Genomic DNA, 27,040 nt, shown 5'->3' on the forward strand with positions numbered 1-27,040 from the left:
TTTAAAGTTGACATCTATTTGTGGAAAGAGGAATTGAACTTATTGCTTTGGCAAATTCCAGCAGATGATAACCCATTCCACATTCTAAAAGGACGTATTTTTAGAGACCAGTGACATTTTGACTGAAAATAGATACCTAACATTTGTGACCAAAGTGAGATATTTGGGTGGTTTGCTGGATCAGAATGAATAGGGAAAAAAACTATAACCCAAGACCCGCTGAGACAGTAATGCTGATCTTGGACTGTGATCATGAGCAGGTGGATGGGAAGTGCATCAGACTAGCTATGTTTTCATACAGATTAAATTATTTTAATGAAGGGTGTAGGCAAATGCAACACACGGAAGAGCTAACACTAAGGTCTAAGCAAGGGGTGGGGGGAGAAGAAATGTACTTTTATATCGGTTCTTTCATGTGCCAGGCTTTATACATATATAAAATTATACGTATATAATTTAATTCTCATCAAACTTCTGTGAGGCGAATGTTATTCCCATATTACAAACAATTGCAGGTAATAGCACTAGCTAATTGACGAACACTTATGCCAAGCACAGATACTCCTGGACTTATGATTGGGTTACGTCCTAATAAATTCATTCTAAGTTGAAAATATAAACTACAGCTGCAGTTACCCGACCAAGCCTACCCAACGCCATCATTGTTGGACTTTATTGGCTGTTAATCCTCATCATGTAGCTGACTGGGAGCTGTGGTTTACTGCTGCTGTCCAGCATCCTGAGAGAATGGTATATCACATATCACTATCCTGGGAAAAAATAAAAATTCAAAATTCGAAGTACAATTTCTACTGAATATGTATTGCTTTCACACCATTGTAAAGTCAAAAAGTCTTAAGTCAAACCATGGTGAGTTGGGGACTATCTGTCTGTACTGTGATGAACATTTTGCATGTGTTAATAGTTTTTAAAAATCATACATAACATTATAACACCACAGATAAGTATTAGTGTACTGATTTTGTAGAAGAGGAAAATATGACTCTGAGGGGTGAAATGTTTTGCCCAGTGACCACAGATCTCAATTTTTAAATCCACACTATGCTGCCCTGACTCCCTAACCACAGAAAAGCAGGTGTGGGTGGGTTGGGGAAGGGAGTTTGGTTGTGTTAGTGTCTGCCAATCATACAGAGTGTAAGAAAGACCACAGAATCTGAAGTCTGACAAGCCAGTGTATAATTCTTGACTCTGCCATTTCCAAGCTGTGTGGGTGAGCTTTGGTTGAGCTCCTTAACCTCTCTGAGCCTTAGAATGTTGTATTTCTATTACATATGATAACACCTCTAAAATATCTAGCAAAGTGCCTACCTCACACATAGCAGGGACCTGGGTATTGAATGAAACAGTTATCTGTTTTTGTCTACTGATTGGATATTATTTCTGACTGTGAATTGCCTGTAACAGTTGGTTTGATTTTTTTTAAATGATGCTGCCATCTAGTGGAAAACTAAGCCCTCTCCAACACTGTGACACTGAGCTTCACTACTGACAGTACAGATTAGCATGTTTCAGCCTCACAGCACAGAGCCTTGGGGCCAATTGGTACCTGGAGAGGTCACGTAGGCCAGTGCTTCCCAAACTGTGCTGAAAAGCCAGCTTAAAAAAACTTCCAACCCATTGCTGACCAATAATTTTGTAAAATACAATAATAGAAAATCAAAATGAATATACATAAAAGCAAACCCAATTTTAAAATTATTTGTTATTCTATTATCAGCCACATAAAATAATTACATGAATTTCTGATCACTCACTCTCAGTTTTTGTGCTCATCTATCTATGGACTTTGTAACAGGTAGTAGTGAACCTGCATTGGTCCTTGGAGATACTGGAGTCGCTCTACTCTTGCTAAGACATACGTGTTATAGTTAATCAATCCTTGCAACCAGTAAAGACTGTGGTCTGCATGTACTGTGTCCTTTACACAAGGAAAGAACCAAACATGAAAATGGCTGGGTGGAAGTGATGTTCAGGAGATTGAGGCTCAGCCAAATTTCAGCTTGTTGGCCTACAATTGCTTGCAAAGTGTTTAGATATAATTGTATAAAGCTAGGTATTTTTTTTTTTGCTTAATTTGTAAACAGATAGTCAATATCACAGTGGACTCTAAGAATATTTCTGCTGAAGCCCAGGTTTTAACATCTGATGCCAGTAAATTAACTGCTGAGAACATCACTTCTGCTACTAAAGTGGTTGGACAAATCTTCAATGCATCCAGAAAGGCTGAACCTGAGGTAAAACTGGAGACTTTAATAAAATAAGCTGGTGGGGGGGGACAGTAGAAAGATATACCAAATTCTACTCCTCATATCACGGTATGATTTGGGCTAGGTTAATTTTGCTTAAGATCATTTTGTAGAGTACTATTTCTAAAGGATGTTCAAAGAAATTTAAAAAGGGTCCTTGTGCAAATATCTTCCTTTGGGATAATTATAATGATCATTATTATGCTAAATCTTCCAGAAAATCCTGACATGAACAAGTCTCTGTTACTTTATTAATTTGTTTACCAATTGCATTTGACCTCCACATCTCTCTCTTATTCCAGAGAACTCACTCTGGAACATACTTTTAAACCCTGATTCCTTTGTGATAAGCATAATTGCTTTTTGGTCTAGCCTTTCTGGAAACTTGAAGCCTAGTTTACATTTGTGGTATGACAACCTGGTAAACTCTGATACCTAAAAACAAGATACATACTCAACATTTATCAGTTGGTAGAGCTTGAGAACATTTATCAGTTGGTAGAGCTTGAGAATTGGTAGTGTTATAAACCACCAATACATATTAACCCAGTACTTGCCCATGTAATATGGGCATAGCTCCTTTCTTCCATTCCCTTTAAATGTCTTATTTCAAAAAAAGTTTTTAAAAGTTACACTAGGTCCTTTAGAAGGTAGGTGAAATTCAAGTCACAAATTAATTAAAATAAGACTATTGACCACAAAATTTAGAATTTATAGAAAGATTAACTAGTAAAAATAGTCAATTAAATAGTAATCAAATGATAAGAGATCATCTCTCTGACATACTCCTGAGTTTTTTATTGTAAAAAAATACGAATAATCTTACTAAGCCTGATAGCTTATATAACTAGTAAGTGATACTGATAAGTGATATTCTGGGCTGGAATATATTAACAATCAGAGCCCTGAACTCTTCTTATTTTGTTTCTGCTTTTGTATCCAAGCATTTGCCTTTGTGTTCTTAGGAATGGGATAGGGTTCTGTGAAGTATCATGTTAAGAGATCATATTTAGAGACTTAAGCCTCCTAATTCATTATCTTAATTTATATTTTCACCCCCCACCCCTTGCAGCTTATTATGGATCAGCATCCTTAACATTTCCTTGTCTTGAGTCTCTCTGTCATTTATATTGGTCAAAAACTAAAATTTTAATTTTGAAAAAAATATCCTTGCCTCTTACCATACAAAGATGCTACTTGCTACATAATAATTCACCATCATGATGGTGATGATAATGTATGAGGTGTCTTCTGTGATCATAAGTGCCTTCTCCTTGGCAGGCAAAGAAAGTTGCTGTAACAACAGTGAGTCAACTTCTGGATGCCAGTGAAGATGCTTTTCAAAGAGCTGCTGCTACTGATAATGACAATGCCTTTACAACGTAAGCACAATCTCAATTGGAAAGAAAACTTGACAAAGAGCCATTTAGCTTTCTAGGATGAAGCATAAATAGAGGTGTCTATTTCTCTCATGAATGCAGCAAATGACTGATTTATCTGAAATGCAGACAGAGTCCTTGGCTTTCCCCTTGATCTGGTTATTACCTAGAGTGGTAAATGCTACATCCTGGAGATAGTGACTGGGATGATATAGATTAGAACTTGTTTCCTTGGCTTTAGTTTATCATGGTCATGGTCAAGGGGTAACCTCCACCCATTGCAGGAGCTCTTCCAACTCTGTTCTCCAGGTACAGAGCTGCAGAGGGCAGTCAACTTACATCATTTGCAGGATACACAGCCAGCCCCCATCCTATACCTCAGTGCTCTCTTCCAATACCCTGGTATATTTTGATTAAACTTTATTTAGCTTTCCAAGGCTATATTGAAAAAAAAAGAAGAAGAATCCAACTATACTTGCTTTGTATGTTCTTGATAACTATGTTCTGGATTATTCTGGGTTCTATATTTGTGCTGAAACTCATGTGCTTTATTCATAAAGATCCTCACTGGGACTCAGTATATTTTTTAAAAAATTTTAATTTGTTACATATGACAACAGAATGCATTACAATTCATATTACACATATAGAGCACAATTTTTCATATCTCTGGTTGTACACAAAGTAGAATCACGTGTACTTAGGATAATGATGACCATCGCATTCCACTGTCTTTCCTGCCCCTTTGTCCCCTCACTTCCCTCCCCTCTCTTTTTCCCCTTTGTTCTATCTAGAGTTCATTTAATCCTCCCATTACCACCCCCAACCCCACGCAGTATATTATGGATCAGCATCCTTAAATCAGAGAAATTATTCGGCATTTGGTTTTTTGGGATTGGCTAATTTCACTTAGCATTACATTCTCTGTCTCCATCCATTTTCCTGCAAATGCCAAAATTTTTATTCTCTTTTAATGCTGAGTAATCCATTGTGTATATATACCACATTTTCTTTATCCATTCATCTACTGAAGGGCATCTAGGTTGGTTCCACAGTTTAACTATAGTGAATTTTGCTGCTATAAACATTAATGTGGCTGTGTCCTTGTAGTATGCTATTTTTAAGTCCTTTGGGTATTGACTGAGGAGAGGAATAGCTGGGTCAAATGGTGGTTCCATTCCCAGTTTTCCAAGGATTCTCCATACTGCTTTCCATATTGGCTGCACCAATTTGCAGTACCACCAGCAATGTATGAGTGTGCCTTTTTCCCCCACATCCTCGTCAACATTTATTGTTTTTTGTATTCTCAATAGCTTTTGTTCTGACTGAAGTGAGATGAAATCCTAGAGTAGTTTTGATTTGCCCTTCTCTAATTGCTAGAGAAGTTGAACACTTTTTCATATATTTGCTGATTGATTGTATGTCTTCTTCTGAGAAGTGTCTGTTCAGTTCTTTGGCACATTTATTGATTGGGTTATTTGGTGTTTTGGTGGTTTTTTGAGTTCTTTATATATCTTAGAGATTAATGTTCTATATGAGGTGTATATGGTAAAGATTTTCTCCCATTCTGTAGGTTCTCTCTTCATGTTCTTGATTGTTTCCTTTGCTGTGAAGAAGCTTTTTAGTTTGATTCCATCTAATTTATTGATTCTTGATTTTACTTCTTGTATTTTAGAAGTTTTGTTAAGGAAGTTAGTTCCTATGCCAATGTGATGAAGATATAGGCCTACTTTTCCTTCTGTTAGGGCCAGGGTCTCTGGTTTAATGCCTAGGTCCTTGATCCACTGAGTTGAGTTTTTATGCACAGTGAGAGATAGGGGTTTAATTCCATTTTGTTAAATATGGATTTCTAGTTTTCCCAGCACCATTTGTTGAGGCTATCTTTTCTCTAATGTTTATTCCACCTTGTCCAGTATGAGATAAGTATATTTATGTGGGTTTGTCTCTGTCTGTCCTCTATTCTGTGCCATTGGTCTTTGTTTCTATTTTTTGTGCCAACACCATGCGTTTTTGTTTGTTTGTTTGTTTTTTAAAAAAACTATAGCTCTATAGTATAACTTAAGGTCTGGTCTATGATGCCTCCTACTTCACTTTTCACTTTTCTTGCTAAGGGTTGCTTTGGCTATTCTGGGTCTCTTATTTTTCCAAATGAATTTCATGATTGCTCTTTCTATTTCTATGAATAATGTCATTAGAATTTTAATAGGAATTGCATTAAATCTGTATAGTGCTTTTGGTAGTATGGCCATTTTGATAAAGATAATTCTGCCTATCCAAGAGCATGGGAGATCTTTCCATCTACTAAGGTCTTCTTCAATTTCTTTCTTTAGTGTTCTGTAGTAATTTTCATTGTAGAGGTCTTTCACCTCTTTTGTTAGATTGATTCCTAAATATTTTATTTTGAACTTGTATTTGTCCTCACAGTGATATAATGACCTGTCTTATTTCCTCTACATCATCCTGATAAAACTGCTACTCTGACTAGAAAATTCCCAAAAGAAAGAATCTGATGCCTTCTTTTAGTTTGTGGCCAGTCTCTGGATTGGACTGTATTCAGGAGCCATGTTGAACCTAATAAATTATGACAAGAAGGGTATGGTAAATCATGTGGTAGAGAAAAAATGGTCCAAGAAGTAGCTGTGAGAAGAGCAACTCTGTGAATGTGTTTATGAACATAGAGTAAAAACTCTGATATGTTTAGGACATCTTTCTTTCCCTTTATCCTGTGTAAGCCAGAGGGTGCTCCTCCTGGTACTCTGAATGTTTCGCAGCACTTGTTAGTGGGAACTCAACAAAAGCTATTTGGTTGCTCAAATGATGTTCTTCACAGATTGGAGTCATTAGTTCCTCCTAGAGAAAGCAGTCCTTGGCTATGATCATTAATCACCAAATGGGAAATACACAGTGTGAATTGCAGAAAATTCATAAAATGGAGTGATGAAGGGAAAACATTTGGAATGGGGTTTAGCCAGGATAGAAAAGAACATTGCAAAAATCTCAGTGTGTAGTACATAGTCGAAGCAGAGAGAGCGAGGGTCCAATCTTTTGTGGTTTCATTTGAAACTATCAACCATCAACAACTTGGAAGAGATGCTTAGGATCCCAGGGTACTTGGGTGAGAATAGGGACATAAATAAATGGAAGTTGATTCTGACCATAACAGAAACAACTAGAAGTTCATGCTTGGGCAATGTTGGGTGGTAGCTCCATTCCACTATGTGAAGTGTGGCATTGTAATGAAAGACTGTTTCTACTGGGAACTCTGTAGTTATTAAGTTCTAGATTTCTGGCATCTAGGTCTAAGTTACCTTCACTGGGTGCAGTCTACCAGAACATTTTTAAAAAGTATATATAAAAAAGCAAGACCATTTGAAGAAAAGCAGTTATTTTTAGATGGGTGACAAAGTTGTTGTGCTTATGTGCATTCTGTGCTTATTTTTTCTGCTATAATGTGAGAGACAACACACATCTGATGTTATGACAAAATCTCTAGAATATTAAGTTGCTATGTTTCATTCTGTGCAGGCTTATTGAGCAAATGGAGAATTATTCCTTGACTTTGGGCAATGAGTCAGTTATGGAACCTAATGTAGCAATACAGTCAGTTAATCTAGAAGGCTCTGAGGGGTCTAAAAAAATTCGCTACTCAGTGTTCAGAGGTAAGCTGCTTTTCTCCTGTCCTTGTAATAGCAAAGACCACTCTGATGCCAATCATGATTAATGCTCTGTTTTAAAATTCTACTTTTTTCTTCATAGGATCAAGTGAGTCTCTAGTTTCTTGCTCAACATCTGTAGATACAAATGTGGACAGACTTGATCCAGATGGAGACACTCAACTTCAGATCTTGCTCACTACCAACAAAAGTAAGTCTCGAACTTTGTTACATTAAAAAAAAAAATACTCAAGTTCATGGAATTAATAGGTTAAACTCCACTGAGGGAGAAATGATGTTTCCTTAGTTTCACACTTAGTATTTTCATTTGAGTATGTTTGTATTCTGATACAATGATCTCAATTCTAGTATTCTAGGTCACAGAAATATTTTTGCTGTTGTTTTATTTTCAAAAACTTTTTTGGAGGGTAGCAAAATTGAACTGCTCGGGCCATGCACATAAATCTGAATTGCTACAAAAATCTCGCTGAACTGGTTTTGTTTTACATTCATATATTTTACAAATATTCAGTCATAAGCTCTGCCTGTATTTACTGGTGGCATAACACTCACAGGATCAGGCTCATCCTGCAGACCTACCTTTAAAACGGTTTTGTAATTGGCATGACTTTCACTCAATAGTATCAGTTTTAGGTTATCCCCTCTTAGTGCTGCTGTCCATGGTCTCCCCACCATTTTGCACATGGCCTTTCAAGAACTAGAAAGGGTTGTATTCTTCAAAATTTAATAAATAAATAAAGTGAATAAAACATACATTTGCCTTTCTTTTCTCTCCAAAAAAAATATATATACATATATATGTGTATATATATATATATATATATATATATATATATATATATATCCCCAAAGTACATATTTTAAAAAGAATATATTCTTAATAGAACTGAAAAGGGCAAAAGTATTGTTTTGTGAATCTGGCATGCTGAATTATAATTTTGCTCCCATTTTCTTTGGCCGTTATGTTTATGAGGGTAGAAGCTAAATTTAAGTCTTCTGTTTTTTGTGTTTCTTATTCAAATTTAAAATATTTCATGCGTACATAAAAGTGCAGAAAATAACATAAGAAGCACCTATGTACCGTTCAGCAAGGCAAACAGAGTCATCCCTCAGTGTCTGTGCGGAATTGGTTTTAGGATTCCCTCAGGATACCAAGATCTGGGACGCTCAAGTCCCTTCTACAGAATGGTGTAGAGTATTTGCATGTACTCTACCTGTATCCTCCTGTATGCTTTAAATCATCTCCAAATTAATACAACGTAAATTCTATGTAAATAGCTGTTATACTGTGGTGTTTGACAAAAAAAAAAAAAGTCTGATGCAATTTTAAATTTTAAATAGATTTTTTTCCTAGTTTGGCAGGTTTTTCTTCAACATTTTTTATTGGTGCATTATAATTACAACATAATGGTGGGATTTATTATTACATATTTGTATATGCACACAATATAATAAAAATAATTTGGCCAATATCATTCCTTAGTATGTCCTCTGTAAAATCTCTATATTTTCAAATCTGTGGTTGGTTGAATCCAAGGATATAGAAGCTCAGATATGGATGGCCAACTGTATTTGTTTCAGACCTTTAAAAAAAAAAAAGAAAAGAAGAGAAAAAAGAAAGAAAGAAAAAGAAAAGGTATTATCATCCTCTACCTTGCTCCTTCTTCTCTCTCCTTCCCACAAATTTTTCTGAAATTGGTGCATATCATTTTCATGGTTGTCTTCAAATGTTTGCTGCGTGTTTATGGATAAATAAGTGATATATCTTACTATTGGAGATGTTTTAATATTTACGTAAATGGTATTATGTTGTATGGATCTTGTTTTCTTAAAACTAAAAAAAAAAAAATTGTGTAGTTGTAGATGCCTTTATATTATTTGTTTATTTTTATGTGGTGCTAAGGATGGAACCCAGTGCCTCACACATGCTAGGCAAGCACTCTGCCACTGAACCATAGCCCCAGCCCCACTTTCCTAAACTTGCTACCTTTTTTTGGAACTCAATCCATGTATGTGTTAGCAAGTTTATTAACTTTGCCTATATGATAAGTGTAAAACAGATACTGTTATTTTCTTTTTGCAGCTTGAAAGTTCAATGGTATGTTTGTTATAATTAAAGCATCATCCTGGGGTTTCATAAATTGACTTCCAGACCACTCACATATTATCAAATTCAAGCCTTTATTGAAGCACACAGGTGGCGACTGACCAGAACACAAAGCTGTTCCCTGATCAGCCCTGAACAATTGCAAGGGTGCTCCTTATAAGCCTGAAAACCCCAAAAGGGATGTTTGGGGGTCTAGCCAATGCAAGCAAGCCAGGTTACAGAAGCGGGACAGTGCAGTCAGGCGGAGGGATGTTTAGCCAATCACAATTAGTCCAGTCACCCCAGTTACAGAAACAGAGCTCGGTTACCCTAGTTACAGAAACAATGCCCCATTAGGTAGTTCCGTGTTCTTAAAGGTTTCTATAGCAAAAGGAAAAGAACATCTTGCCCTGGTCATGACTCTTCTACTTGGCATGGTTGTTTTACAAAATGGAGTTACAAAACAAAATGGAGTCACTTTGGCTTGACAATCACATGTTTTTTTCTGTTCCTTGATCTGAGCATATTTCCAAATGTTTGTCAAACATTCAGATTTCCTATTCTGTGACTATTAGTATGATTATTTTTCATTTGAATTCTATTTGTTTTGAAATTTTTTGGTTGTTAGAAATTCTTTATGGTTTCTGAATACTAATTCTTTGAGATATGTGTGTGTATGTGTGTGTGTCCTTCACCATATCAATATTTTAATTTATAATGTATCAATATATCAATCTATTCCTCTATGATGTGTACTCTGTGTTTTCTGTTTGTTTTGTTTTGTGGTGCTGGGAATTGAACCCAGGGCCTTGTGCATGCTAGGTAAGCACTCTACCACTGAGCTACATCCTTAGTCTTTTGTCTTTTTCAAAGAAAAATTTTTTCCCATTCTATTGTCACTATTGCAGTTTCCTTTTTAATCCTGAATATTTTTAGTGTTTATATTTATTTTTAAGTCTTCAGTGTACCTAGAATTTATTTTTGTGTTTGGTGAAAGATGGAAATCTAATTTTTTATTCCATACAAATAAGCAATATAGTTGAATAGGTTAAAAATTTAAAAGAGGCTCAGGAGGCTGAGGCAGGAGGACCACATGTTCAAAGTCAGCCTCAGCAACTTATTGAGGCCCTAAGCAACTTAGTGAGACCCTGTCCCAATATTTTAAAACAAAAATTTAAAAGGACTAGGGATGTAGCTCAGTGATTAAGTGTCCTTGGGTTCAATCCATGGTACTGGGGGAAAAAATTAAAAGAATCCCAGATTGAATTGAAAGGAACATTTCAAAATTTTTGCAGATAAGGTTGTGTGTACTCCTACAACATGTTTTGAAGTAGGTATCATTGTAGAACAATCAAATCCAATTAATTAACATATGTATAACCTCATATAATTGTCAATTTTGTGGTGAGAATGCTTTACTTCTACTCTCTTAGCATTTGTCTAGTATATAATACACTTTTATTAACTATAGTCACCATATTGTACAATAGATCTCTTAAACTTATTCTTCTTTTCTTACTGAAATTTTGTATCCTTTGACCAATATTTCCCCATCCACTCTAAATGTATTTTATTCTGATTAAAAATACCAATTTCCCAAAATATCTACATTTTAATTCTTTACCTCCCTAAAAAGAATTAAAAGGTAAAAAAACAAAAATTATTAAAAAACAGCTGGAATTTACCAAAACACTATTGTAAGGAGAAATTTTAGTGCAATTATCCTACAAACTGAAAATCAAGTAGACCAAAAAAGAGAGTAATCTCAATAATTTAATATATTTCCATGTATGTTTAACTTTATTTTTAGAGAGAAAACAGGTAACAAAAATTACTAAGTGTCTAGAGAGTCCTTCAAAACATAACCATTTATTAGATTACAAAAAAACTTGTATATTTTATAAAATAAGTTACATAACACAATGTATCTGATTACAATGCAAGAAAACTAGAAATGAACTATAAAGAGTAACACAAATTAGATCCAATTAGAACGCTTAAAACATCATCACTAGAGAGGAAATTAAAATATGGATTGCAGGTTACTGGAAAATTAATGGAAATGATCTATCACAATCTATAGGAAGTGACAAAATAAAGAAATGAAGAAAAATAGAAGTTAACAAATGTTTGACTTAGTCAACAAAATGAAAAATTGATTACAAGAAAAGACTAATAAAATAAACAAGCTCTGATAAAGTTGATCAAAGAAGGGAGAAGAGAGAGAAAGAGAAAGAGAGAGGAGGAAAACATGAAAAAAGAATACCTAAAATTGTGGAGATTTTTTAGAATTACAAGATAAGCATAAATGTTATTTTTCCTAATGAATCTGAGTATCTATGAAAACAACGACTATCTCATAAATTCTTGTAGGATTGAGGAAAAAGGTGAATAGGGACTCTCATTTGTTTATTTTTAAAATTCTTTTTAGTTATGCACAACACCAGGATATAACCTAACATTATCACAAAAACAAGGGACGTAACCCTCTCCAATTCAGTCCCCAGTGTTTACCCTCTGATTGATTTTCAATCTATTTACCTTTTACTTTTTTTTTCTTAATTAGTGCCCGGTGGATATACCTGATGCTGGGACCCACCCTGCCACATCGCATATGAAAGTTCACTCGGATTCCTTCCATTGCTTTTTACTTTTTTCTGTCCCTTCTTGTTGTTTGTTGACCATTTGTACTTCTTCCTTTGAGAAGGAAGGGTCTGTTTAGTCCTTTTCCCATTTATTGATTGGGTTACTTAGAGTTTTTGATTTTAACTTTTTTTAAATTTCATGCCAAGTAGGCCATAACATTGCATTTTTAGGGTACACTGTGTCATCAAGTGTCCATGAAGAACAATTTAGTGAGAGTCAATGTGCCATGCAAAAGGAAACCCATGTGTTTCTTTCCAAGACAAGGCTAGGACAACATGGCAGGCAGAGAGCACACCTGGGGGCTGTGAGAGCCTTGCTGGGCTCCCACTCAAATCACATGGCTGAACAGACTGGTCTCATGGCCACCTTTGCATTGCAACAACAAATATATGAAAAAAAATTTCAACATCTCTAGCAATGAAAGAAATCTACATTGACATTTCATCTCATACCAGTCATAATGGCAAATAATAATAATGGTAAGACTGGAAGACGCTGCACCACATGACACAGATCACCAAAGACGTTTCCGCTTTATTACAAAAGGCTGTGTGTTTATATAGGCCTAAGGAGAGGTCTCAGGGCTGAGATAGATAACAGGTCGCCCGTTTATTGGCAAGCTCTTCCATATGTCAGTTCCGGAGCCCAAGAAGTTAATTCTAATTGGGGCTAAGGCTTCCCACCAGCAGGGTTTGAACATTGGCGCCTGTGAAAGAAACAAAGAAGAGAAAGAGGGTCCTTAGACGCCATGCTGGGGTTTTTCTCTGGGGTGCTGCTGCCGATACATGTTTACCCAACAATACTAATTAAAATTTTGGCAGAACTTGCAATTGGTGCAACCACTCTAAAAAGCATGTGGAGATTCCTCAAAAAACTAGGAATGGAACCCCCATGTGACCCAGCTACACCACTCCTTGGTATATATCCAGAAGATCTAAAATCAGTATACTACAGTATTGCAGCCACATCAGTGTTCATAGCAGTACAATTCACAATAACCAAGCCATGGAACCAATGTAGGTGCCCCAACAGATGAGTGGATAAAGAAAATGTGACATATATGCACAGTGGAGTATTATTCAGTATAAAGAAGAATGACATTATGGCATTTTTTGGTAAATGGATGAAACTAGAGACTATCATGCTGAGTGAAATAAGATAGTCCCCCAAAGTCAAAGATCAAATGTTTTCTGTGACATGTGGAAGCTAATCCAAATAATAATAATCCAAAATAAGGGGTAAGGGAAGTAAAGAAAAAAAAAAGAGAGAAGGAAAAAAAAAAGGGGGAGAGGGAATTTCATCAAAATAGATGAAAGATCGTAGAGTAGATGTAAGGAATTGCATAGGCATTATTGAAGTGTGAGCAACTGCATAGAGATGTGAATGTCCAGGATCTAATACTAATAGACCCAGGGAGGTCTGTCTGTTCAGATTCCTCTTGGCTCTCTGTGCAGCATTCCTTTCTTCTTGGGTTTGGAGCAGGACTCTCTCTGAAATGGGGGTTTTATGATCTATCAGATCAAGTAGGTCAGAGAATTTCTTGATGGCCAGCTCTGAGATAGAAAGGTGGAGGAAAACTAGCATTTATATGACTCATCTTGGGAATAGAAAATTCTAGTTTCTATGCCTGTCTTGGATAGGAAGTTAAGAGGCAGGAACCATGGATGGCAACCAAAATGTGTATATCATAATATCACAATAATATATTGCAATTAAATAAAGGCTCAGACTGCAACTGGGTCCACTATACCTGACTCACATATTAAGTAACCATGCAGTTCAGCAATGACATGGAATTTTGTTTCTTGTTTGCCCTACAGTTTGTTTATGTTTTTATTGTCTCTCCCACAGGTACTAAGGCATGTGGCTTTGTACTATATCAAAACAATAAGCTTTTTCAATCAAAAACCTTTATAGCTAAATCAAATTTTAGTCAAAAAATTATCTCAAGCAAAGTGAATGAAAATGAGCAAGATCAGATCGTTTCTGTTGAAATGGTCTTTAGCCCCAAGGTGAGTGTTCCTGGTTACAAAAATAGAAAATTCAGGCCACTCTTGATTACAAAAGCAGGCATAATTTGGTTAAAAAAGAATCCACAGGGGCTGGGGTTGTGGCTCAGTGGTAGAGCACTCGCCTAGCATGTGCGAGGCCCTGGGTTTGATCCTCAGCACCACATAAAAATAAAATAAAGATATTGTGTCCACCTACAACTAAAACATAAATATTAAAAAAAAATCCACAAAAAAATCTTTTTGAAAGATTTTTCAAAGTATTCATTTAATTTAAATATTTCTCTCACCTAATCTTTTATCAAATTAGTTAAATGCAAAGTTAGGTAATTTGAATTTTATATAGTTTCCCTCCACAATCTATAATAAAAATGCTAAATACATATGTGATTTTTGTTATAATTATCTTTTTTTTTTTTTGTACCAGGGATTGAACCAGATGTGCTTAACACTGAACCACGTCCCAGCCCTTTTTATTTATGTATTTTTATTTTGAGACAGGATCTCACTAAATTACGTACAGCCTTGCTAAGTTGCTGAGGCTGGTTTTAAACTTGCAACCCTCCTGCCTCTACCTCCAGAGCCAATGGGATTACAGGCCTTGCATATGCCAATGTGCCTGGCTTTTGTTAGATTTTTTTAATTGATCATTAAAATATTAGTAATTGTAATTGTTCTGTCAATTCACAGTACAATAAAAAAGAATACCAACTCCATGCCTATGCCTGTGTTTACTGGAATTTTTTAACAAAAGATTGGGATACCTATGGTTGTTACAAAGACAAGGGTACTGATGGATTCCTGGGCTGCCGCTGCAACCATACCACTAACTTTGCTGTGTTGATGGTAAGGATGCACCTTGTAATCCCTTAACAGATGAGAATTTTCCTTACACACAATTTTGGAATTGACTTTGGGTTTTAGCTTATGTAGATTCTCACCTTAGATTAAATAGAAAAATCAGGGTATGGAGTGTTAAGACTGAAAGGAGAAGTGCTGATAAAAGCAAGTGACATAGATCATTGTGCTCTTTTTGTTTGTTTGTTTCATATTTTATTACATCAATGGCTTGGAAATTTTTATTAAACTTCAGCAGATATTGGAAATGGAAAAATGAATTTGGCAGATTTTCATAAATGAATCACAGATGTTATCATTCATTGGCTAAGCAATTATAATGCTATGAACATTCAACACAATGAATATGCTGAAATAGAAAACAGGCAAAAAGAGACAGAGCAATGTGGTCTTAAGATAGATGAATTCAGCATTGGGAATGGAAAGTGAACCCACGTGTGGAACAGCTGACAGACTCTGTTCCACTAATTCCCATGTTCTGAAGTATGAAGCTGTTATGGTCAGAGATAAGGCTGAATAGCTGTGTGTTGAGGACAGTTTCAATGCATAGCTGTATGTGTGCAGTTTAAATTAGTTACCCAAAGTTTTTTCCATTGGTATTGTCCAAGTTATAAGTTTTGGCTGGAAGATATAAAAAGAAGTCTCGAAATCATTCCATTTGTATTGTAGTTCCTCTGTGTATTCCCTAACCCTTTTAACTCCAAACCTATCCTGTGCAAGTAACTGGTAACAGTTATGATGTACAGTGTATATGCATTTCTGAAAATTCTTGGGTGGTCCTTTTATGATGGACTTCTGTATGTTCATTATCCTGAAACTAATTATTCTGATGAAACAATGTTAACTTACATACTCGATGGAATGTTTCAGTTTTCATTTTCATAAATTCATAGTATCATTGAGTAGCTGTGAAAGGCCCAGGTTGCTATATTAAATAATACAAGATATTTTGTAATAATTATCTTTCTCCATTTTTTGACGTCACACTTCAGCTATTTCTTCTCCTTAATACCTGATTCTGCCTCAGTGCCTACCACCCACATTTGTAATTGGTTTGGGGTTGTGAAAAAAAAAAAGAGCTGATTAGAATTGCAGTCTAATCTAATATGAAAGTGGGTAGGCTCTGAGTGAACAGATGGTTTTTAAGATCTAAAGATTTTTAAGATCTACAGAGCCTATGATTCTTTGTGCATCTATTTAGTAAACTACAAATGATAACATGAAAACTTTATTTTATTTTTTCAAATAAAGTTTTTTTTCCTACAATAGCAATACATACCAACTGCATAAAGTATAAAAGTTTACCTAGTAAATAGAATTTTACAAATATGGAATAATGTATATGATAAATTAAAATAGAAATTTAAGCATAATCCCATAATATTAACAAATCCCTATATTTTTATACAAGAGACATAGATAATATTTATAAGCACATAAAAATGTTAACTGCTAAGAAGAGAGGATTCCAGAGGTAGGGTATTATGTGGGGTAGCTGTCAATAAAAGGAACATATACTTTTATTATAGTTCTGTATTACTTTCATATTTTACAAATGACCATCTGTGGCTTTTTAATTTTAACAATTTAAAAAACCAACAAGTACAGATAAGCAAAAAGAATTTTTAGCCATCACTCATTTATTATTGTTACTGCTGTTGCAGATTTCTGAGTGCTTACTCACATGGAATATACTTTTCTATGCATATTCACTAATATACTAGGATAGATTATATTTCATGAAAATTAATCCTTTTAAAAAATTAACAAGATTTTATGAGCATCTTTTCTTGTTCATGAAAGTATTTCTGCAGCTTTAATGCATCAGCTTAGGTGTGTTTGGATGATAGCAACACAAAAATAGTATAGTATAATGGGTAGATAATATAACTCGAGACAGTTTAGATCTATTCAAACAACTTTGACTTTAGACATAAAGGGAAAATACATTTATTTCTCCTAACTGAATTGGCTAGATAATTATTCTCAAGTCTCTGCTTCATGTAAATTATGTGGATGTAAGAGGCTAATTTATTTCATTTAAAAATTTATCAATGGTTGTATGAAAAGAAGAGATATCTGGCAACTCTGATTATTTTGATCCACTTAACTGTTTGTGATTGACTTCTATTGACATTTTGGAGATGGCTATTTTAAAATATTAATCGATTTATCTTTCAGACTTTCAAAAAGGATTATAAGTATCCTGAGTCACTAGACATACTGTCCAACATTGGATGTGCCCTGTCCATTACTGGTCTGGCTCTCACGATTATTTTTCAGATTGTCACCAGGTAAGGGAAAAGGAGGTGCTGCTTATAAGGGAAATTGTGAATCATATACAATTAACTCGGCATAGTCTCATCAGAATGCAGTCTTTCTGAACTGGAAGGGAACTCAGTTCAACATGTTCATTTTAAGAGGAAGACACTCATACCAGGAGAGGCTAAGGGATATATGCTCAAAAAAATATAACTACAAAGGTGGCAAGTGCCTTGAAAGAAAATTGCATCCCTTATAATTACAACTTTGTCATGTAAAATTAATGTGGTCCCACAACTCACAAATGCCACACTTCCTTAGTGTTGAGTAGAACCATGTCTACTAATTTGCATTGTAAAGAAAAAATGTCTCTGAACAGCAAGTTTTTGAAAATAAGACAATTTAAAAATACACTAAGTTTTCGAATGGTGAACATCTCTCCCTCCACCTTAGCTTCCTCACTCAGTGTTCAATTTTGCATGCCGTTTGTTATTTTTTTTATAATCTGTAATCTCTTATAAGATTATTCATTTATTTATTTACTTGTTTACTGTCTGTTTTCCTCATTGGCATCGGGATGTATGACTGGGACCTCCTCTAGTTTCGTTGCTGTCATTGTTTGCTTTGCTTTGTTTCCATCACTGTATCCTTGTGCATGTAATTGGCTGATAGTAGAGCTGTATCTGAGGAATGGATCTTTTGGGCATTCCTGTCTAGGTCTCCTCGAAAACTGAAGATGTCTCAAGATGAACTCATCTTTCCTTTGGAATCCCTTCTCTCCATTCAATTCACTCCCAAGTGTTTTCTTAGATGTGTAGAGTCAGATTTTTTTAAAAAAGTTATTGCTGTTTTGACTTTTTCATGTTGTTTTCTTAAAAAAAAAAATTAAAAACCTACAGAAAAGTTGAAAGAAAATGTTGACCACCCATATAGATGTCACCTAGATTCACTAATTCTTAATATTTTGCATTATCTTTTAAAGTTTTTTTTCCTGAATTTCCAAAGTAAGTAGGTTGTATACATCATGGTTGTCATCTCTGAATTCTTCAAGCACATGTTTCCTAAGAAATGCTTTGTTTAAAGTAGTGGCTGCCAGATATCTATATTGTCAAGGCTCGTTTTCTCCTGTAGGTCAATGATCAGTAATCCACGAGGAACTGCCTTAAGAATGTGCAGTGTTCTTTTTCCCAATAATCTTTAACTCCATTGTTTATCCTTAACAGAACAAATGATTGCATTAGTGATTGAAAATCTATGATTTTTCTAGTCTGTCATTCTTTCTATGTTGATTTGCTAAACTCTTTTGTAAAGCACATGCTCCCCAGGGCAGCCAGCCAGGAAGAAATTCTTATGCTGTGTTGTCACGTCTCGGTCAGTCTTTACTGCTTCCTTATTTTAATCACAGAAAGATAATATATCTCATCTTTCATTCTCTTGGCTTCACACTGGAACCAGCCATTTCTCCAGAATACAGAAATGCTTTTAATTCTTATTCTTCTCCTTTCATATTAAATGAGTGTCTTGCCATTCATTTAAATTTTTTTTTTATCAACAGCTTACTATGCATCAATCACCTTGCCAAAAGCTGAGTATAAAACTAGGAACAAGACAGTTAAGCTCTCATTGCTCATGAAGCTTAGATTCTTGAGGGTCAGATCAAATACATGCACAGTAATAAATATAAAGTTACAAATTGTAGCAAGTGCCTTGAAGGACAATACTATGGAATTATGAATTTGTCACTGGTTTCTTTGCCTGAATATCATTACTTACATTAACCATCAGAATTTTTCTTCCTTTAACATATCCTTGCACAATTCTTCAACCATAGATGCCACTAAAATTCATCAGAAAACAAACAAAAATAATGACAAAATTTTATTGATGTTTAAAACTCTTGAATCAAATCAGTTTTTATGCCCATGGACATGTCATCATTTAATAATTTTGCATAAAATATGCTGATATTCTATAAGAAGGCCAGACTATTTGAAAATTTCCTGTGGATTATACTTTGCTTTCAAAATTAGATAGAATTTAGGAACTAATCTTGCTTTTATAGAAAATGATTTTTGTATAGCTTTTGCAGTTTTAATTTTTGAACATTTCAAAAGACAATGATGTTTTGACTCATTGAGGAAATCTCAACTAAAATGTCAAGAGAATGGGTTGAGTTATGTTTGGATATAAACCTTTCATTTAGTGTAAAAATCCAAATCTGAGAGGTTATAGTGGAACTTCATAAATTCATACAGGATATATAATAGACAAACAGACATGTTCACCAAATTCTGAGACATTAAGAATAGAGAGGTACTTGTAGATGTTATAAATTTAAGGATAGTAGTAAATCTAGGGAAGCAGCTATATGAAGAGAACTTGTGGTCTGGAAAATTCAGAAGGCTTTCAGATAGTAGTGAGCAGGGATTTTTATAATTTTCACTAGTATAGAACTATAACCCACAGTCTACTAGCATACACAGAGTTGTATACATATTTCTTTATTACACAATAAGGAAAACAATAAATGCATAGTAAAGACAATATCATACATTGATTTTGAAATCAACTTTTTAAAGGGAAATCTTGCTTTCTCTGCCAATCTGAAGATGTACATGTGGGCCAGCACAGAACACTTATATGTCCCACACCACATGTATCCCTACCCCCAACATAGCACACCACACAGCACATCTCTCTCTCTCACACACACACTGTTTTCTAAATTACTGGTAAACAAGGACATCCTGCAGACAAAACCAGAAAAAAAAAAAAAACTTTTCTTTTAGAGCAAAGGCATCAGGTAAATATAAGGCAGGAATAAAAGGAGTTTTGAAGAGCATTTAGTTCTGTTCCAAGAAATTATATCTTTAATGAAGGAACAGTTCTTGGGCATATTTTATAGTAAAAGGACTGTTCAGAACATCTTGATCATTTGACACTAAGCAAAAATTTCTCAAAGTATAGTCCTTGGAACATTAGTCCTTCAGAGACACTTAGGGAAAGAGTGTTCTGAGAAGTCTTGCAGAAAAGACACATGGAATTTTGTTATGTATAAGCCATTCAAAGAGCTAGTAAGCATCAGGCTACTCAAATCTAAAGAATAGCATATACAGCAATAGGCCATGAAACAAATTTAAAATATTTTTGCCTGATTTAAAATATTTATGGAAGCCTTGTTCTTTAAATGAAACATAAGCTAAATATTACATAATCTTGTTTTAAACAAATCACATGTTTATACTTACTTAAAATTATATTTGGCTTTATTTTAAAATGTGTGAGTTTTAAAAATAAGCTACCATTAAAAACTCAAGAGACTTGTCTGAATGCAAATAAACATGTGTTTATCTATTAATGTGTAATTCTATATTGTGAAACAGAAAACTCCATTTAGAATCTTTTCTCTATAACCTTTATGTATGCTTGCAAATCCCTAAACCTAAGTGGCATAGAATAATAATTTATTATCACTAGTGATTCTATGGCTTGCCTAGTTGCCTGGATGATTCTTCTGCTAGTCTTGCTGGGTCTTCCAGGAGACTGATGTCAGATGGTGGCTGGGGCCAATTCATCTGGAAGCTCACCCCTGGATTCTGGGGCAGCTGAATCTTTCTCCCTTTCCATGTACTCAGAGCAGCTCCATGTAGTTTCTTCAGTATGGCCGCTGAGCCTTTTCTGTGGTGTCTCAGAATGCCAAGGAGAACAACAGGAAAATTTCTCAGGATGCTGGGTTATGACTTGTGTATTTTATGATGGCTTTGATATAAGATAAATGTATTAAAATTTTTGGACCTACTTAAAAGTGCTTCTGGTTTGTTTGTTACCTGGAATTGAACCCATGGGCGCTTAACCACTAAGCCATATTTCCTGTCCTTTTAATTTTTTTTTTTTTTTTTTTTTTTTTTTTTTTTTGCGACAGGGTCTTGCTAAGTTGCTTAGAGCCTCACTAAGTTGCTGAGGCTGACCTTGAATTTACTATCCTCCTGCCTCAACCTCCCAAGTCACTGGGATTATAGGCATATGCCGCCACACCTAGCTTTTTTTCTTCTAGTTTTTTTCTTTGTTTTGAATATTTTTTAGTTGTCAATGGATCTTTATTTCATTTATTTATATGTGGTGCTGAGAATTGAACCCAGTGCCTCACACATGGTAGGCAAGTGCTCTACCACTGAGCCAAAGTTAAAACTTTGTTATGGGCCATGAAATTATTGTGGACCCTAAGCATTATGGTGCCTAATGGATAAGCCCATCCTGGCTGCCAGGCTTTCTGTTGTATTCTTGATTCTTGGATGTATTAATTACATCAAGGTAGAGGGCAGGTCTGGGAGAAATTACACAGGGCATTTAACACTGGAATTAGGGTTCACTAGGAGCCAGTTTGGGAGATTAACTATTGCTTTTGTTATAGTTTAGACCTAAAATGTCCTGGAAAAGTTTATATATTGAAGGCTTGGTTCCTAGCTGTTGGTGCTATTGGGAGGTGGTAGAAGCTTTAGGAAGTGAGGCCTAGGGCTGGGATTGTGGCTTAGTAGTAAAGTGCTCACCTAGCACATGTGAGGTGCCGGGTTCAATCCTCAACCCATATAAATAAATAAATAAATAAATAAATAAATGTATTAAGTCTACCTAAGTGAGGCCTAATTGAAGAAAGTAGGTCACTGGGAGGGCCTGAAAGGGAATACTGGGACTCCAGACTCTTCCTCTCTCTTTACTTCATTATGCTCTCCCTACTATGAGGTTCTGCCTCACCACAGGCTTAAAAGCAGTAGAACCACTGGGCACAGTGGCGCAGGCCTGTAATCCCAGCGGCTGGGGAAGCTAAGGAAGGAGGATCACGAGTTCAAAGCTAGCCTCAGCAATGTTGAGGCGCTAAGCAACTCAGTGAGACCCTGCCTCTAAATAAAATACAAAATAGGGCTGGGGATGTAGCTCAGGGGTTGAGTGCCCCTGAGTTCAACTGAGGTACACCCTCTGCCCTCACAAAAGAGCAGTAGAGCCCTATGGCTATGGACTGAAACCTTTGAAACCATGAGCCAAAATAAATGTCTTTCTTCCTTTTAAGTGATTCATATCAGGTATTTTGTCACAGTGACAGAAAACAGACTGACAATTTTTAATCAGCACAGTTTCAAGAAAGAATGCATCAACCTGTTCCCTCTAACTCACTACTTTGTAGAAATGAGAAAAGAACACACCATGTTTTTCTGGTGCAATTAGGAAGGTAGATTTACCAGCTGGTCTGTGAGTTCAGCTACGAGTTGGAATAACAGTGGGTAATAATATCTCTTTACTTCCTCACAATTTCACTGGTGTTTATTTTTCTTGGAATTGTATTGCTTTCATTTAATCATTTCTACTGTTTATTTTTAGGAAAGTCAGAAAAACCTCAGTCACCTGGGTGATGGTTAGTCTGTGCACATCGATGTTGATATTCAACCTGATGTTTGTGTTTGGTATTGAAAACTCTAATAAAAACTTGAGTACAAGAGAGAGTGACATAGATATTGACTTTGGTGATAATCAAATGCTCACAGAGGACACTATTGAAACCCCGAATCCCTCATGCACAGTGATTGCTGCCTTCCTGCACTATTTTCTGTTGGCCACATTTACCTGGAGTGGACTCAGTGCTGCACAGCTTTATTTCCTTCTCATCAGGGCCATGAAGCCTCTTCCTCCACATTTCATTATTTTCATCTCATTAATTGGATGGGGTAAGTGCTTGTATCTCCACTTACTCAGTGGGATAAGCAATTTTGATGCAACCATTTAATTTAAATGAACACCTTTTGAAAGTCTTAATATTTTAAGACCTTGAGGAAGGGAAGTAGAAAATAGAGCAATCACTAAGAATTCTCTCTGTCTAGAGGTTTACACTCCAGTGAAGGAAGTAGATATGATGAAGATAAGTATACTAGATACATCATCAGTAACTCAAAACTTAATTTTAAAAAATATCTATTAATGTATTTGAGATGTAGACCATGAATAGTTAATTTCCCAGCTACTTTGAAAGAACTGTTTCAAGAAAGATAATCAGAATGATCCTTTAAGAATAATTATTTGAAAAGTTTATTAAGTTAGCAGAAATAATTGTTTTAGTGATATTCAAATTTCAATTTATTCAAATGAAAGAGGAATTAAGCCATGTATGATGGATATTGTGGTAAGAGCTACAAAGAAATCAGAAATAGTATAGGATTGGTAGGTACAGCTAACACTAAAAGAGAAAAGAAAGCTCAGAAAAATTATGAATACTGATGACCTGCATTTGTGGATCAGTGTATTGTCCACAGTGGAAAGAACAAGGCATCCTGAAGAGGGTCTGATGTCTAATTCGTTCATGATATTTTGTAATTAATCCCAGTATTGGATAAATTATTAATCTTGTGCCTTTCTTTGTCACACAGGAATGCCAGCTATAGTAGTGGCTATTACAGTGGGAATTATTTATTCCCAGAGTGGGAATAATTCACACTGGGAATTAGACTACCGGCAAGAAGAAATGTGAGTTTATATATTTTTTTAAATGTCCATTTATTCAATAGATGGTGACTCATCATATGTCCCTGTACAAATGTATCTCACTTTATAATTGTCATATTGTCTCAAAGAACATTATATTTTTAATGAGGCAGCATGGACATTTCCTAGTATAAATTCTTTCATAAAGGAAACAATCAACTTCTAACTTTGTAAATCTGAACTCGCTTATATGAGGTTTACCTTCTTTCATTAGGTATGAAAATCATGTGGCACAATAGTTATGATCCATAGTAACTCCATTTCTTTGTTTCCTCATCTAGAAAATGGAAATCACAATAATAGTGACAGTGCTCTAGTATTACCGTGAGTGGTCAAGCATGACTCAGCATGAATAATTAACTGTTTATAGTGAAAGTACTTGGCTGTATGGTGTTTGCTTTTTACGTGGGGAGGGAGAGAGGAAAGCTGAGCTGAACTGAGAGTCAACTCTTTACATGCATTTCTATTACTGAATGGCAAGAACTCATTAATTTATCCTTCCCTCCCATTTTATAAATCCAACCATTATTATCCTCAGATTCCACCTTAAGTTTCAAACCAACTCATATTAGAACCAGACTCTGGAAAGTGTAGAAGAACACCCAAGAGGAGACTGCGGCTCAGGGACCTGGCCATGCCAGCTTCAGAGGAGGCAGCTGGCTGCCTGGCCAGATCTCCCACTCCCAGACACTATTTTTCTCTTTGTTTAAATAGGGTTCAATATCTTTTAGAGTTTTAAATTTTTAATTCCACAACTAGAGATAAGGGATAATATGCACTTATCTCATAAAGGAGGTAATTCACTTTCAATTACATTATTAATTTCCTACCTTAGCCCAGGCACAGGTCTCAACCACTCTTGTTAAAGCTATCCGGAGAAATTAGCCAATTAATTTAAATTTATTCACATTGGACTGTGAATAATAAAGAGCAGATCCTTTCCTGAGTACAGTGTTAGATGTTGGGGACAACACTAAGTGACTGATGATAGGAGAAGTTGGGAGGAGGAAAGAGTGTATAACATCATGTATTCAGTCCATCTTCAGCCTTTGTTCCCCACCTTCTACCCTATACACAGACCATCACAGGTCATATTTCTTTAGGATATGCTGGGAAAAGAGGAGGAATTGTTTTTGGTCTCCCAGTAGTGGTTTTCAGTGTTCTGTGCTGTCCTTCCTTGCTCCCAGCTCTGCTGGTCCTGCCTGAGAGCCTGACCGGCTCCCTGATCTACTGCTCTTTCTGCTTGGCACAGTGAAGAGATGAATGCAGAGCAGGCGACACTTCCTTTTAACACTCTGCTGCCTACTTCTCTATACTGCCACCACGTGGGTGCTTTCAGACTTTCCTAAAGGGGAAGGTTGAGACTAACCATGAGAAATTATACCAACTCGGGGGTAAATTTTCCAAGCGTCTGCTCTAAATGTTAAAGTGTTTTCTCCCCACAGTCATGGCAAAATTTCACACTTCACCTGAGGTTCACCTCTGATGCTGTCTAGGTCTCAGGTCCTTAACTTTTTCAAATCAACATCCATCTGGTGACTCTCCAATCTCATTTTTAGGAACACCACTTCATAACTATAAGGGTTAGTCTCATTCTAGAATCCATACCCTTTCTTAGCCATCTATTTCTCAAAATCTGAATCATTCAATTCAGAATAGCAAAGATGGGGTGTTGTGAGAACAAATCTAGCTTGACTACCTTTTGTTCCAAGTAGGGCAAAGGATAGAGGAGGCAAGGGTCCCCTCCTAATGCATGCCTCCTGATGGACATGGATACCAAAGTGCATGGCTCTTCCAGCACCCCCTTAAGTGTGAGGTTCCTTGGGAGTCTGACAGATGTGTGTATTCATTCACACACACTTCTTTTGGAAGTACAGCACCATTATTGGACATGCCAAAGGATTCCTAAATTTTTTTGTACTGAAATGTTATTATTCACGTGATTAGAAATCACATTTCAAATCTGAATAGCCTCATAGGAAACTCAAATGATGTTCAAGTCTCTCTAATGAATTTTAAAAATGAAAAGGCATGCCTATTAGAGGTCTATGCCTGAATACAATAGGTACACACACACACACACATACACACACTCCTCCCTCACCTCCCACTCTGGCCCCAGTACAAATAGAAATTCTGAAAACTTGTATTTTCTAAAGTCTAAATAGCTGTTTCAGGATTGGCAAGTCTGCCTTTATCCAACAGAGCTGAATTGACAATTTTCTTTCTCTGTCTTTCCCGCCCTTTTAAATTCTGTTTCTCAAGCTTGCCTAGATAAGAAATAGGCCCTCCTTTCTTTTGAAAAAATTTAATAGCCACATGCTTAGTTGCCAGAGGTTTCTAGAGATTTGAAAGTAGTTCGCATCAGGATTTTATTAACTTCTAAGCCAAGAGCCTTCAGATTTCTTCTGTGTATGGGTTTGTGAGGTGGGAAGTGGGAGGAATTTTGTCCTCCAGTCACAGGGGAATGAAAAGGGAAGCTAGAAGTCCTGGAAACATTTTTTCTCCTTCTCACCATTGTATTTAGGAGTGGACCCATTCTATCTGTTGGAGGCAGGCATGCCTTTTCATTTTTAAAATTCATTAGAGAAACTTGAACGTCATTTGAGTTTCCTAGGAGGCTATTCAGATTTGAAATGTGATTTCTAATCATGTGAATAATAACATTTCAATACAAAAAATTTTAGAAATCCTTTGGCATATATAATAATGGTGCTGTACTTCCAAAAGAAAGAAAATAAATGTTAATTTAATGCCAGCTGTGGGCTCAGCTTTTTCTTAATACCAAACTGCCTACCTGACAACTCTGCTTGGCTGTGTAATAGACATCTCCTTGTCTTCCCTCCCAAACCTGCTCATCTCATCATATTTCCTATCTCATTTAATGGTAATTCCATTTTTCCAGAGGCTCAGGCCAAAAATTATAGTCATCCATAGTTCTTCAACGTCTCAAATCCAACCCATCAATAAGTCTTCTTACTTTTAAATACGCCTGGAATCAGACTTTTTCTTAGCATCTGCTTCTGTGGTCCAGGCCACTCAACTTACTGCAGTAAATTCCTAGTTTCCTACTTTTGCTCACGCCCTTCTAGCATCCCTATAGTAATGGTTTTAAAACTCAAAACAGATCAGGCCATGCCCCTCCATCTTACCCAGGGCACAAGAATCTGCCTGTAAATCCCCTATGTGATTTAAATCTTTCCACAAACCCCAGTCATGAACTGTGTCTCAGCCACATCAGCCTCTGTGTTTCTTAGGCTGTCACCTCAGGGCCTCTGCACTTACTGGAACCTCTAGCTGGAATACCCTTCCCCCTCATCTACTTCTTGAG

The 27,040-nt window shown here is 35.9% G+C and overlaps 1 protein-coding gene across 1 annotated transcript in view; it reads left to right on the forward strand.

The window, feature by feature from the left end:
* The window catches only part of Adgrg7 (adhesion G protein-coupled receptor G7), a 62,864-nt gene that overhangs the window by 16,494 nt on the left and 19,330 nt on the right, over positions 1-27,040 (forward strand). The window contains exons 6-14 of the mRNA XM_077795516.1: positions 2,106-2,255; positions 3,549-3,649; positions 7,172-7,305; positions 7,403-7,510; positions 13,904-14,064; positions 14,752-14,907; positions 17,101-17,213; positions 22,555-22,898; positions 23,595-23,691. Coding sequence (XP_077651642.1) covers positions 2,106-2,255; positions 3,549-3,649; positions 7,172-7,305; positions 7,403-7,510; positions 13,904-14,064; positions 14,752-14,907; positions 17,101-17,213; positions 22,555-22,898; positions 23,595-23,691 — 1,364 coding nt within the window. The remainder of the gene's footprint in view (positions 1-2,105; positions 2,256-3,548; positions 3,650-7,171; positions 7,306-7,402; positions 7,511-13,903; positions 14,065-14,751; positions 14,908-17,100; positions 17,214-22,554; positions 22,899-23,594; positions 23,692-27,040) is intronic.

The sequence above is a fragment of the Urocitellus parryii genome, chromosome 2, assembly GCF_045843805.1.
Source record: "Urocitellus parryii isolate mUroPar1 chromosome 2, mUroPar1.hap1, whole genome shotgun sequence".
Classification (NCBI taxonomy): domain Eukaryota; kingdom Metazoa; phylum Chordata; class Mammalia; order Rodentia; family Sciuridae; genus Urocitellus; species Urocitellus parryii.